The following is a 14,923-nucleotide window of genomic DNA, read 5'->3' as shown; positions in this document are numbered from 1 at the left end:
CAATCCATCTATACCCTTTCATTCTGAAATGATGTTAGACTTCTATATCCATATACTTTTGAGTAATCCTCATTTTATGTGGAAAATAAAAGTAGTGCAGTCTGTCACTAAAATGAGTTACCACTTAAAAAAACCTCCATTGACTTGGCAACCATGGTCTCAGCATTCCATACTCAATAACAATTGAACAAATCAGGAATTTAATACCACGTAATTTAAGGAATGCCATAACTAATATGCTTTCTATACAAGTGTTTTAATACTTTAAAAATTAATTTTTTTCACTATTGCAGTTTTTATTTCTATTTATTTTTAATTTTTTTTAACGTTTATTTATTTTTGAGACAGAGAGAGACAGAGCATGAACAGGGGAGGAGCAGAGAGAGAGGGAGACACAGAATCGGAAGCAGGCTCCAGGCTCTGAGCTGTCAGCACAGAGCCCGACGCGGGGCTCGAACTCACGGACCGTGAGATCGTGACCTGAGCCGAAGTCGGACGCTTAACTGACCAAGCCACCCAGGCGCCCCACTATTGCAGTTTTTAAAAATAAAATTTATAAAATGTTCATTTTCATTTCATAAATTTTTACAGTAATTCATAAGATGAAGGGTCAGTTTTAAGTAGTTTGAACACAGCTGACACAAATTTCTTTAGATAAGTGATTAATTTTATGTATATTTTGCTAAAATTGTGCTAGTAATTTTTTAATAGTATATTTTCTATTTTGAAAGGCAGTACAAATTTGAAAATTTTTATTTTTGTTAACTTATTACGGTTCTTAAAATTAGTGAAGATATAGTTAGCATTTAAAGCTAAAGGCTTGATTCAAATTGTTACTCGAATATCTATCCTGTGATTGGCTATGCCGTCTTGGCCTACTTAATAGCTTAGAAAATTTTTTCTTTTTAATTTTTATTCTAATTTTACTTTTGAAACTGAGCTGGAAAGGAATCTTTGAAAGCCCAAAGTTTAGGAAAAAAGATTTATCTGTGAAAACTAGAGTTTATTTATGGTACAGCAGCTTTTAATCTGCCCTTCCCCACTATTTTTTGTATAAATTGTTTGTGTCATTCTCTTGCTTAGGACCCTCCTTCCCTTACTCAGATTCCTTGGGTCAGCAGTACTAATTGAGCCTAGAAGCTTCAGTTGGTATGACAGCTTTGTCATAATGTATAGGGCTGCTATACTTCCTTGGAGTTTTGGTAATTCTCAGATTGATTCTGGAATAGTTTAGAACAAATATTAGGCTGTTGTATGCCTGTTTTAGATTTGATTTTTAATTATCTGAGGTTCTTGATTTCTGGCCTTTTTGGAAATGTATTTTGTTAGATTAAATATGGTATTAAAGTTAGATATTTTTGATTTTTGAATTAGAGATGTGTGTATGTTACCTTTGTTTTGAAAGCTTTAAGATAAAACATATTCCTTTCTAAAGAGAGAGTGAGGTTGGTGACTCTTACACTTTCCTAATTTTAAGTTTTTAAAATATTTTGATTGAGATTTCTTTAAATGTACTAAGTCTAGCATATGTTTCTAGTCATTGTATGTTAAAAAGAGTCTTTAATGTGGGGACTGCCATTTGTTTCAACGTGACACCCTAGATAATATAATATCTTTAAAAATACAACTTTAGAGACATGAATTGACCCAAAATACATGTCTGTAAGTAATTGCAGGGGTGGTTTGCATTGCACAAATCGGCCATTTAGAGTAAGCGATGAGTTACAGAAAAACAAAACTATGCATTGATTAAATTCTACATTTTGGGTAAAATGGAAACAGAAGGTATATTTCTCAATTGTTTTATATGTAAGGCAGCATATTAAACTAGTCTTTTTTTTTTCCCTCATCCTTGCAGCATGCTTAAAAAAATATAAATCTCATACTTTCCTATTCTCCACATTGTATCAACTTGATGTCTTTCTTTAGTGTAATGGGACAGTATGATGTCCTATAGGATGTTTAGGCCATTAAGGTCCCTCTGGACTAAATTCTGGAAAAGAGCCAGAGTCAGAGTTTATTGATGTCTGAAGGTTTGAGCCATAGGTCTTTTCAGTTACTAGTTTTGTGACCTTAAGCAAGTCTATTTTAGTTGCTCTTGATTTTCTATGTATAACATTGGAGGTGGTCTACGGTCCACTTGTAATTCTAATATTTTCTTAGTAGAAAATCTTCCATGATGGTATAGTCAAAGCCAAGTAGAATAAAAACAATCCTAAAGGGAGGAAAAAGGTAGTTATATTATTTAAAATGCTTTTTGTTTGAAAAAGGGAGAGAGAATCTTAAGCAGGCTCCAAACTCCGTGTGGAGCCCAATGTGGGGCTTCATTTCATGACCCTGGAATCTCGACCTGAGTGGAAATCAAGAGTTGGGCACTCAACCGACTGAGCCACCCAGGCACCCCTAAAATGATTTTAATTTTAAAGCAATGATAGAAGGACATTGCCCTTTTTTTTTTTAAAGACAAAAGGCTGAAAGTTGGTTTGGTTAATTAATCTTTATCTTATTGATGGTTCTGATTGTTAAAGAGTACCTTAACTCTTAACAGAATCTGTTAATAACAGATTTATTTATTTATTGGATTTGATGTCACGTAAGTGTGTTCCTGGAGTATAGTGTAAGGTACCCAGCTGACAGTACAGACTTCCTAATTCTGCCATTTAATAAATATGTGAAGCCAGAAAGTTAGAAGAATCTAAAAATGATGGAAAGAGAACAGAGACAGTATCATCATAGTTCATCATAGTAATCATAGTAATCATATATATAATCATCATAGTAATGGACATAGAAGGGGTGAATTGAGGAAAAGCTGAACATCTTTTTACCTTCTCTGGAGATGGTCTTTTACAGGATAGCTTTATTATTTAAAAAAACGTTTTTTCAGTATATCACATATACTCTTCAGATGTAAATACGTTGTTAAAAATTAAAACCCCAGTGTTGATAGTATGCTTCATTCAACCATCAGTATCATGCAGCTGTGTAGAACACTGATGGAATCTTTCTCTGTAATTTTGACCACCATACTTGTAAAGGAAAAAGAGGACAGTGAGGGAACATAGGGAACAAACTGTATCCTGTAAAGAGCAGTTAAGGCAGCATTTTCCAAATAATTTTATAGGCAGTTAATACAGGTAGCAGGGAGAATTAGGGTGTCATGTTGAAATGTTTGAGAAGCAGGAGTTAAAGTTGAAAGGTTTTAACTGAAACTTTTCATCGTCTTAAATATGCTAATGTTTGTTGTGATACTCTTAAGAGAGACGTATAGTGATTCTCAGATGTTATTTAGGTATGGAACACATTTTTGAGGCCTGTTAATAGCTCCTAGAATAGTATTCTAAGGGACATCATTTTAGAAAATGTTGGATTTAAGGAACTGGTAATGTTTAGCTTGAAGAAGAGGAGAAGAATTTTTCAAGTGCAGTTAGATGAAAGAGGCATGTTCAGTGTGGCCAGAAGGATGATATGAGGATCTATTTGTGAAAGTTACAAGGGAAGAAATTATGATCATTATAAGAAAGAGCTTTCTGAAAGAGTTAACCAAGGTTAAGTTGTTCTAGAGAATATGAGTTTCTTGTAAGAATTCAAGAATAAGGTAGGTGACTGCTTTGCACCCATATTGTAAAAGAGAATTGTATATCAGATAGGTGGTTGAATGAGATGATTTATAAGGTCTTTAATAAATTTGAAATTATTTTATTAGAGATTTTCCAAAAATATTTGACTGATTTTTTTCCCCTCTAAGGTAATATAGTTTTAAAAAGTATCATGCTGTAGTTTTTTAAAGAAGCCATAAATATTTGAGTAGTTGTTATAATCATATTTAAAAGAATAACTATTGATCTGAAAAAACCTGGATTCAGGTACTGATTTTGCAACTTATATGGCCTCTGGCAAATCACATCGTTTTTATGAAGATCTCAGATTATTGAATATCAAAAATGAAGGTAATATAAAGTATTCCTTCAGGAGCCCAATATTTAGGCAGACAGGTTTGAATATCTACCCTACCAATTTCCTAGCACTGTAACTTTATCTTAGTCTCAGTTTATTTTTGAAATGGAATAGAATAGTACCTATCTCACAGAGTTATTGTAAGTACTAAATGAAATAATGTATATAAACTGCCTATCATCATGCAGGGTATATAAGGTGCTAAATATATGAATGCAGAAATAGACATAAAATGGAATTTCACAGATTAGGAAAGTAAAGGTAAAGGCTGTAAAGTAATTCATCCAGAGATTTCTTGACTAAGCACTAGAACTCAGGCCTTCTCTTACCCGAGTCCATTATTTTCAATTAAATCACAATGTCCCTCCCTTTCTGTCTCATTCATTGAACATTTATCACATATTAGGGAGTGTACATGGTGGTAGAGATTTGGAAATAAAAAACTAGACCCTTCTTGATATCTGGCAGAGTTTAGGGGGGGAGGTGGTAGAAGGGATTGACAGACCAGCACTCTGAGGTGTGTTCTGTGATAGTAGTATAGAGGAATGCCTAATTTAGCATTGAAAGGGAGAGTCATGGGGTGGTTTTTCTGGAAAATGTTAGGAGTGGGAAAGGCAAAGAGAGTGAGACAGGACTGTGGGAACAAGCTACACAAAGGCTGGTATGTGAGCACTTGGCACATTTGACAAATGACAAAAAGGTAAGTATTGTTGTTGACATAGAGTAAGAAATGAAGTTGGAGACGTAGGCTGGGCCAGATTAGGAAAGGACCTTTATGGCTTTTTAAAGAGTTTGGATTTTATATGTAAGGGACAATGGAAAACCCCCCAAAAGGCTTCCTGCTTTTAATACAAGTAGCATATGTTCTTGACAGTCACAGAAAAGTGAAACATTAAGGTGCTTTGACTCCTCATTCCTACTTACCAATGGTTAAGTTTTTCTAAAATTTTTGTATGCCTATAAAACGTGTGAATGTATACTTGAGTATCTTCAAACAAAACATTCAGTTGGTAAACCAGTAAATATTATTCTCTGGCATACTTTTCTCATATATTTCTTAAATATTTTTCCATATCAGCACATGCAGATCTATGATATTCTCTAACAATTGCATAATACTATAATTTTTTAAAGATTTTTTTTAAAGTTATCTATTTTGAGAGAGAGAAAGAGCATGAGCATGCACACACATGCAATCTGGGGAGGGGTGGAGACACTGGGAGAGAGAGAGAGAATCCAAGCAGGGTCTCCATGTGCAGAGCCTGATGCAGGGCTCGATTCCACCATCCATAAGATCATGACCTGAGCTAAAACCAAGAGTCAGATGCTTAACCGACTGAGCCACCCAGGTGCCCCACTATACCATAATTTTTTAATCAGTACTCTCTGTGTAGACAACTAAATATTTTTCTAGATTTTTGCTTTTATATACAATGTTTCAGTCCACATCTTGTGCATGTATTTTTGCATACTTGTGCAACTATATCTGTAGGTTAATTTTTTAGTAATTACTGTTTATATACATTTTAGATTTTGATAAATATTGCCAAATTTCCCTTTAAAAAGATAATTCCAATTTAATATGTACCTGCCAACAGTATATGAAGTCCTGGTAAGGATTTTTCTGTTAGACCCATCATCCAGCAAAAAATTATTGAGTATTTACTGTGCACCAAACACTGTATGGATAATAAGGAAAGTATTCAAGGCAGATGGGATCCCTGCCCTTATGCAGCCCAGAATTAAAAAGATAGAAAGTCGGCAGGTGTTTTGTTTGGTCTGTATAGTTTTTGTTACTGTTTTTATATTTGAAGTAATTTTCAGTTTGTTTTATTTTGTCTTTCTGACTATGCAGTACTCTGTTTTCAAGGAGCCGCGAGCCTCTTGTAGAGATATTGCTCCTGAAAATGAAGGCTTGAAACATAAGACACCTAACTGGATGATGATGATAATACTGTTTTCTGGGTTATAAATCCTTTGAAGGCAGCTTCTATGCTTTCACTCTCTGTACTAAATTTTGGAAGGGATGGTAAAAGCCACATGGTCCAGTAGTGCACCCTTTGCTTGAATCTCTACAGCATGTTTAGCCCATGTTTGAATACTTTCATTTGGTAGGAAGTTACCTTCCTATAGTATGTTCTATAGGTATACTGTGTACTATACCTGTATAGTACACACACACACACACACACACACACACACACACACACGCACCCCACATCTTTTTTATCCATTCTTCTATCAGTGGGCACCTAGGTTGCTTCCTTATCGTTGTTATTATAAATAATGCTGCAGTGAACATAGAGGCATGTGTATCTTTTTAAATTAGCGTTTTTGTTTTCTTCAGGTAAATACCCAGTACTGGAATTACGGATCATACAGTAGTTCTATTTTTAAGTTTTTGAGGAACCTTCCTACTGTTTTCCACAGTGGCTGCACCAGTTTACACTTAACACCAGTTTTGCAGTTTTCGTGGTAAATTCAGCTCTTTGGTTCTCAGATTTTAAACATTGAGATTTCACATAAAAATCTGCCATTTCTGGCTTCTCTCTTTAAAATTGGAAAATGTGGCATAACTGGGCAAACAGGATTTGAAGATGGAAACAGTTTATTAGAATTGAGTAGTCATTGCCGTTTTCAGATGGTGCATAGCACTTCTTAGAGTCTTGTTTTTGGCCTTTATGCTCATTTAACATTTCTTCCCAGGGCCTTGTAGGCATTCGAGTTGGTCATTTAGTGGATACAAAAACTCACTGTGTTCAAAGCTGAACTCTGATCTTATCCCTAAAATCTGTTCTAGCTCTGCCTTCCTCATCTTTCTGCTTCTCATTGCTCTAGCGAGTACTTTGGTGTTATCCTTGACTTCTCTGTTTATCTTCCAATCCATATCTAGTCTATCAGAAAATTCTGTTAGGTATATCTTTAAAATGTATCTCATATCAGAGACTACTTCTTTTCCCCTTCATCACCCTCTCTGGTCCATGCCACCATCATTTCTCACCTGAGTTTTAGTTGTAGTCTTCTCTTTGGTCTCCCTGCTGCCACCTTTGCTCTTCTTTTCTTTCTTTCTTTCTTTCTTTCTTTCTTTCTTTCTTTCTTTCTTTCTTTCTTTCTTTCTTTCTTTCTTTCTCTCTCTCTCTCTCTCTCTCTCTCTCTCTCTCTCTCTCTTTCTTTCTTTCTTTCTTTCTTTCTTTCTTTCTTTCTTTTTAAAGTTTTTATTTTTAAATAATCCCTACCTGCAACGTGGGGCTCAAACTCATGACCCTGAAATCAGGAATCTTATGCTCTACCAACTGAGCCAGCCAGGCACCCCACTTCTTTTGCCTTTCCGCTATAATAGCCAAATGATCCTTTTAAAAGGAAAGATGATAGTTCTCCTGTGTTCAAGAATCTGTGGTGGCTCTTCATTTAACCTAGAATAAAAGCCAAAGTCCTTCGTTACCTGACTTACAGGGTCTGTGTCATGTGGCAGCTTATTACCTCTCTGATTTTATCTCCTACTATTCTTATTGTCTTCCTGGCTTTGCCGTACCAATCCCCTTGCTGTACCTTTTGTGTGTCATGCACACTTCTACCTTGTACCTTTGTCCTCCTTTTTCTATTTGTGTGAAGTGCTCTTCCCAAATAACTGCATAGGTAGGTTTCTTAATTCTTTGCTCAAATGTTGCCTTCTTATTGAGGTTAGTACTAGTTATTTATTTATTATTTATTTAAAATGTAATTATTTTATTTTGAGAGAGAGCTAGAGAGAGTACAAGTAGGGGAGGGGCAGAGTGAGAGGGAGAGAGAGAATCCCAAGCAGGTTCCATGTTGTCAGTACAGAACCTGATGTGGGGCTCGATCTCACAAACCGTGAGATCATGACCTGAGCTGAAATCAAGACTGGGTCAGTTAACCAAATGTGCCACCCAGGCGCCCCATAGCTATCCTCTTTAAAATTGCACCCTGTCTTCTGTTTTCTGTTAATCCCTTCCATGTGCCCTATCCCTGCCCCCCAAGCCCCCACATTACCTTTTAACATATATTACTTACTTATTACTTTAATTATTGCTTGTTTTCTTCCACTGGCTAACAGGCTATGCCAGGGAGGGGTTTCGCTCTTTTATTTACTGATGTATCCCAGACATAAGGAATAGTACCAGCACACAGTTGGTACTCAGCAAACATTTGTTGAACAAGTGAATGAATCTGAGTTTGCAATCCCTGGTCTGCTGTTTGTGTTTTTCTTATTATTTTATTAATTTATTAGACAATATTTTATTAGAAATTAAATTTATTTATTTTTGTATATTAAATAGTAAATACATTTATAGTGCTTATATCCAAAATACTGTTTTAAGCCCTTTCTCCATAATCCTGACAACAACACTCACTATGAGGTAGAAATTCTTATTATCTACTTTATAGGGACAAATAAACTGAAGCCAAACTTGCCCAAAGTCAGAGTTAGTAAGGGGGAGAACCAGGATTTGCCTTTAAGCCATTATTTAGATACTTGAATTTGCTTTTAATTATGACACCATGCTGCCCTTTTTTTATTTTGAAAGTAGCCTTAAATATGTGTGTTGCAGATCCTTTTTCCCTGTTTATAATTTTCTGTCTTGGTTTTGTTCTTTTTGCCTTCCAAGATGATAGTTAATATTTATGTAGTAAAAAATAATACAGTAATATTTTCCTTTGAGGCTCTTTTGTTCATTTTCTAGAAAGGCCTTTTGATTCTAAGATTAAAACATAAGAGTACTCATTTTTCCCCTTAGTTTTGATTTGTATTCACAACTTAAGATGATCAGATATCACCTCAACAGCATCATGGAGATTTTGTTTGCAGGGCACAAGACTAAAGCCTGTAACAACAGTTAAGAATCTAGTACTGGTTCCAGTAACACATAATTGAGAACAGGCTGTGGGGATGGACAGGAAAAGATTGATTTCAAGGTCTGTTCAGAGGTAAAATATGCAGGTGTTTGTGACTGAATCAAAGGAAGACTCTGGGTTAACTCACATTGTGAAACTCTGTGATAGTTTGTAGGAGATGGGAGTATGTTTGTTGTGGTTTGTTTATTGGTTGAATGGAAGAATTGATGGAGATGTAAAACAGGAAGGAACTTAAACAGGTTTAGAAGTTAAAATGACATTGAGTTTTGGATATGTTGAATTCAAGATGCCTGTTGAATATCTCATTCTCAATACATTCATTAGGCAGGTTGATAAATGAATCTTAGCTTCATAAAGAAAACTGGGCTAGTAAGTTTAAGGAAATTAGGTAGATGGCAGGTAGAAACTATATGGGTCCAGGAGCTACTTTCTTGCCTCATTTTCTTCAGAATTACTCCATTGAATGCAATATAATAGCTTGGAAAGAGCTTTAAAGACTAAAAAGATTGTGTGTGTATAGTGTGTGTGATATAAATGTGTTTGTAGCTATATTCACCGCTCAGAAAACATTTTGCAACTAGGAAGGACTGTAGAAGTCACATGACTAAGGTGTATTAATTTATAATTTCTGCATATTCCACTTGCATGAAAGTCAATTTGGGTGCTTCTTCGTTTTTTGAGGGACTTTTTAAGGTAATGTTGCGGCAAAAGGTATGTCAAAATCATTTTCTTGGCAGGAGGGGATATTTAGCATCAGGCAGACCTGGAATTGAATTCTGTCTGTGCCGCTTTCTGGCTCTGTGATCTTGGATAATTTCTTTGTTAGCCTGCGTTTTTTCATCTGTGGAAATAGTATTTTCTTTTAGCAAAGTTGAGACTCTCTTTTAGTAGTTGTATAAACTAGAGGTAATGTGTAGAAATTCCATGGCTTTATAATAGGCTACTAAATAAACTGAACTTCTGAGTCTTATTCTCAGCCTGTTTCTTTCTATCTGGTGTCATACTTTTGTTCTGAAATCAGTTACTGTAAAGATAAATATCTGGATTTTAAGCTATCGTTATTCATAGATGTTAGTGATTTTAAAGGTTCCAATATATGCATAAAATTAGCATTTGTGTTAATATTCATTAAGGCTATCAGATAGGCAGTGTTATTATCCTCATTTTATTTATTTTTAAAACTTTTTTTAATGTTTATTTGAGACAGAGTGAGAGCAAGTTGTGGAGGGGCAGAGAGAGCAGAGAGAAAGAATCCCAAGCAAGCTCTGTGCTGCCAGCACAGAGTCCAACGTGGGCTTCATCTCAGAGACCATGAGATCATGACCTGAGCCGAAATCAAGAATTGGCACCTTAAATGACTGAGCCACCCGGGTGCCCTATTATTCACATTTTAAAGATGAGGAAATTAAGATACAGAAGGGCTAAGTAACTTACTGAAAATTATAGCTGGTAAGCAAAAAAGGATTTGAATCCAGGCAGTCTGGCTTCAGAGCTGTTGTGCTATATTAAGTACTAGTGAGTATAACTACAGTGACAGTTTCACTTACTTTAGAGCAGTGATTCTTTGGTGATGTCTTCTGCATTCCTATCCTCTATCCACTGTAGAGATGCAGATACTCTTCCCTAGATATGTGTCTACCATATCGCACCCCCTGCCCACACAACCTTTGAGAAAATGCACAAAATGTTTCTGAAAAAATCAAAAACAGTGTGGGTGTGTGAAAAGTTAAGATGTGCTCCTCTCTAGTATTAATCAAAACTAACCTTTATTTGGCCTTAGGTAATTCTAACAAGACTTTTACATCATTGCCTCACTGAATCCTAACAGCAACCTTGCAATAAGTTATATTGGTACTCCCATTTAAAAAAATTTTTTTTTACTCTTTATTTATTAGAGAGAGACAGAGAGAGAGAGAGACAGAGAGAGACAACATGAGTGGGGGAAGGGCAGAGAGAGAGGGAGACACAGAATCCTTAGCAGGCTCCAGGCTCTGAGTTGTTGGCATAGAGCCCAATGTGGGGCTTGAACTCAGGAACTGCAAAATCATGACCTGAGCTGAAGATGGATGCTTAACTGACTGAGCCACCCAGGCGCCCCGGTACTCCCATTTTATAATAAGCAAGGAAACAATGAGCTGATCAAGTTTCCACAGCTAGAAAATGGCAGAACTAAGTGTGAAATTGAGGTGCTGGGGGTAAAAATTTCATACTTTTTGAAATGCTGTGCTACAGTGACTTAGTTTCCATTTATAATTACCAAAGTTCTGTTGAAAGCCAAAATGGCTTTCCCAGTGCATTTCCCAGACTGTGGATTTTAATTTTTGTATTTGTTCATAGTAATACCAAAGGAGAGAGACGTATAATTAAGAAACAGAAAAAAATAATCTTTAGGATCAATGTGAATTTTCTGATAACCTAACGACATTGTAATTAAGTTCATTTAAAAAAACTAAAAACACATATGGTCAGCAGAGATCTCAGGTTCTTTCTAGTTCCTGCCTACCCACCGATGTAATTCTTAAGCTGCTGCTAGTTGGAAAACACAGTAGTTCCTGTTTCTGCTCGGAGGACAAGTGGTTGTGATAACCTACGTTTTTTAGTAGCTTCTTTTAGGAACAGGGACTGGTTTGAAATTCTGTTTACTTACTCCAAGCGTCTGTTCAATTTCTGATAACTTTTGGAGTTCTTAGAGATTGCTGACAACATGAGCTATATTGGCATTAGGCTACATTTATCTGAGAATTGTAAGGCACAGTAAAATCCAGTTGGCCTGTATGATAAAATAAACCTTGGGCCATATAGATCAGCAGTGATAATGTATTCACTGATGGCAGTATATTTGTTTTGTTACTCCTTCTGCTTTCTTTTCTCTTCTCTAACCCCTTCTCATTTATTTGTGTTTTTTTCTCTTTTTTACTTTTGCCTCCCTTTGTTGTAGCTTACGCCTTCTAAAGGTACTGCTTAATTGATCAGTGACATTAAATGGAATTTCTAGCTTCTGCTGTAGAGCAGGACTTAGTGGGCAAGACCACAGTGATCATCAGATGTTAGCAGCCACACTGTTTTTGGTTTCTTGCAACCTAGAGGACTCCTTCATAGATTCCTGGTGCTCTGTCATAAACACTGTTTTTTGAATTTTGTTTTAGGAATTGCAACCATGAATGAAGAAAACATAGATGGAATAAATGGATGCAGTAAAGTCAGAACTGGTACTCAGAATGAAGCAGCATTACTTGCTTTGATGGAAAAGACTGGTTACAACATGGTTCAAGAAAATGGGCAAAGGAAATTTGGTGGTCCTCCTCCAGGTGTGGATGTATTTATGTTCAAAAAATTGTATCTTTAATGTACATTAGGTGCATATATCATTAGTATCAGTTTTTTTTTCTTATAACTGCTTTAAGACCTTAGTAATCACTTTTATAGTTGTGAGGGGAAAGAGGTATTATTATATATGTGATGCGCATATAATAATGCGTAATATTATAGGTATTATGCATGTTTGACCTTTACATTTTTTTCAACTCTGCTCTTGGTTAAGAAACAGCTGAGAAGGAAGTTGGGTGTTTTTTTTCTCAAAATTTTATTAAATTCTAGTTAGTTAACATATAGTGTAATATTGGTTTCATGAGTAGAATTTAATGATTTATCATTTACATGTAACAAACACCAAGTGCTTAACACAAGTGCCCTCCTTAATAGCTATCACCTATTTAGCCCATCCTCCCCAACCTCCCCTCCAGCAACCTTCAGTTTGTTCTCTATAGTTAAGAGTCTCTTGTGGTCTGCTTCCCTCTCTTTTTTCCCCCTCCCTTATGTCCATCTGTTTTATTTCTTAAATTCTACATGTGAGTGAAATCATATGGCATTTGTTTATTTCACTTAGCATAATATGCTCTAGCTCTATCCACATCATTGCAAATGGCAAGATTTCATTCTTTTTGATGGCTGAATAATATTCCATTATATATATGCGCGCGCACACCCACACACACACACACACACACCCACACACACACACCCACACACCATATCTTCTTTATCCATTCATCAGCTGATGGACATTTGGGCTCTTTCCATAATTTGGCTATCATTGACAATGCTTCTTTAAACATCGGGGTGCATGTGCCCCTTCGAATCAGTATTTTTGTATCTTTTAGGTAAGTACCCAGTAGTGCAATTGCTGGGTTGTAGGGTAGTTCTATTTTTAACTTTTGAGGAACCTCTGTACTGTTTTCCAGAGTGGATGCACTACTTTGCATTCCCATCAGCAGTGCAAGAGGGTTCCTTTTTCTTCACATCCTTGTCAACATGTGTTGTTTCCTATGTTGTTAATTTTAGCCATTCTGACAGATGTGAGGTGGTATCTCATTGTAGTTTTGATTTGTATTTCCCTGATGATTAGTGATGTTGAGCATCTTTTCATATGTCCGTTGGCCATTTGGATGTCTTCTTTAGAGAAGTGTCTGTTCATGTCTTCCACTTGTTTATTAACTGGATTATTTGTTTTTTGGGTGTTGAGTTTGATAAGCTCTTTATAGATTTTGGATACTAACCCTTTATCTGATATGTCATTTGCAAATATCTTCTTCCATTCCATAGGTTGCTTTTTGTTGATGGTTTCCTTCACTGTGCTTTTTATCTTGATGAAGTCCTAGTCATTCATTTTTGCTTTTGTTACCCTTGCCTCTGGAGACCTGTCTAGTAAGAAGTTTCTACAGCCAAAGTCACAGAGGTTATTGCCTGTGTTCTCCTTTAGGATTTTGATGGGTTTCCTGTCTCACATTTAGGTCTTTCATCCATTTTGAATTTATTTTTGTGTATAGAGTAAGAAAGTGGTCTAGTTTCATTCTTTTGTATGATGTTGTCCAGTTTTTCAAACACCATTTATTGAAGAGACTATCTTTTGTCCATCCGATATTCTTTCCTGCTTTGTTGAAGATTAGTTGACTATATAGTTGTGGGTCCATTTCTGGATTTTTTGTTCTGTTCCATTGATCTACATGTCTGTTTTTGTGCTGGTACCATACTGTCTTGATGACTACAGCTTTGTAACAGAGCTTGAAGTCTGAATTGTTATACTTCAGCTTTTTCTTTTTAAGATTGCTTTGGCTATTTGGCGTTTTTTGTGGTTCTGTACAAATTTTAAGATTGTTTGTTTTAGCTCTGTGAAAAATGCTGGTGGTATTTTGATAGGGATTTTATTAAATATGTAGATTGCTTTGAGGGGCGCCTGGATGGCTCAGTCGGTTAAGCGTCCGACTTCGGCTCAGGTCATGATCTCGTGGTCTGTGAGTTCGAGCCCCGTGTTGCGCTCTGTGCTGATAGCTCAGAGCCTGGAGCCTGTTTCAGATTCTGTGTCTCTTTCTCTCTCTGACCCTTCCCTGTTCATGCTCTGTCTCTCTCTGTCTCAAAAATAAATAAATATTAAAAAATAAAAATAAAAAAAAATTGTAGATTGCTTTGGGTAGTGTGAACATTTTAACAAAATTTTTCTTCCAATCCATGAGCATGGAATGCTTTTCCATTTCTTTGTGTCCTCTTTAATTTCTTTCATAAGTGTTCTATAGTTTTCAGTGCACAGGTCTTTCATCTCTTTGCTTAGGTTTATTCCTTGGTATCTTATGGTTTTTGGTGCAATTGTAAATGGGCCTGTACCTTGATTTTTTTTTCTGCTTCTTCATTTTTGGTGTACAGAAATGCAACAGATTTCTGTATGTTGATTTTATATCCTGTGTCTTCGCTGAATTTGTGTATCAGTTCTAGCAGTGTCTTGGTGGAGTCTTTTAGGTTTTCTAGATGGGTTTATAAAGAAGTCAGGTTTGGGTTACTGGGGAAAAGAGTATTCTAGCTATTAAAGGAGAGGTCATTTGGGGAGGATTTTGAAAGAGCAGTGAGTACAGGAGTGGTGTTTATACTAGAGGCAAACCAGATGCAAACAGCTAAATAAATATGTTTTGCCTTTCAATAGTAGCCAGTGCTGTTTCTTTGCTCAGCACCCTCCCATTAGCTTTCTATCACACTTAAAATAAAATCTTGGCCTCTAGTCAGTGGCACTGACTACCACTTGAATATTGCTTCAAGTACGTTA

At 36.0% G+C, this 14,923-nt stretch overlaps 1 protein-coding gene across 5 annotated transcripts in view; it reads left to right on the top strand.

Annotated features, from left to right (window-relative positions):
* RBM46 (RNA binding motif protein 46) overlaps positions 1–14,923 on the top strand; it is a 48,988-nt gene that overhangs the window by 2,246 nt on the left and 31,819 nt on the right. For all 5 annotated transcript variants that reach the window (XR_008421652.1, XM_019441183.2, XM_019441184.2 and 2 more), the window contains exon 2: positions 11,979–12,140. Coding sequence is in view for 4 of the 5 variants with exons in the window: in XM_019441183.2 (XP_019296728.2) it covers positions 11,990–12,140 (151 nt within the window). In the remaining variant the exon portion in view is untranslated. The remainder of the gene's footprint in view (positions 1–11,978; positions 12,141–14,923) is intronic.

Source organism: Panthera pardus, unplaced genomic scaffold (genome assembly GCF_024362965.1).
Source record: "Panthera pardus isolate Hobbes unplaced genomic scaffold, ASM2436296v1 HiC_scaffold_13, whole genome shotgun sequence".
Taxonomy (NCBI): Eukaryota; Metazoa; Chordata; class Mammalia; order Carnivora; family Felidae; genus Panthera; species Panthera pardus.
This window is presented reverse-complemented; position numbering and strand designations above follow the sequence as displayed.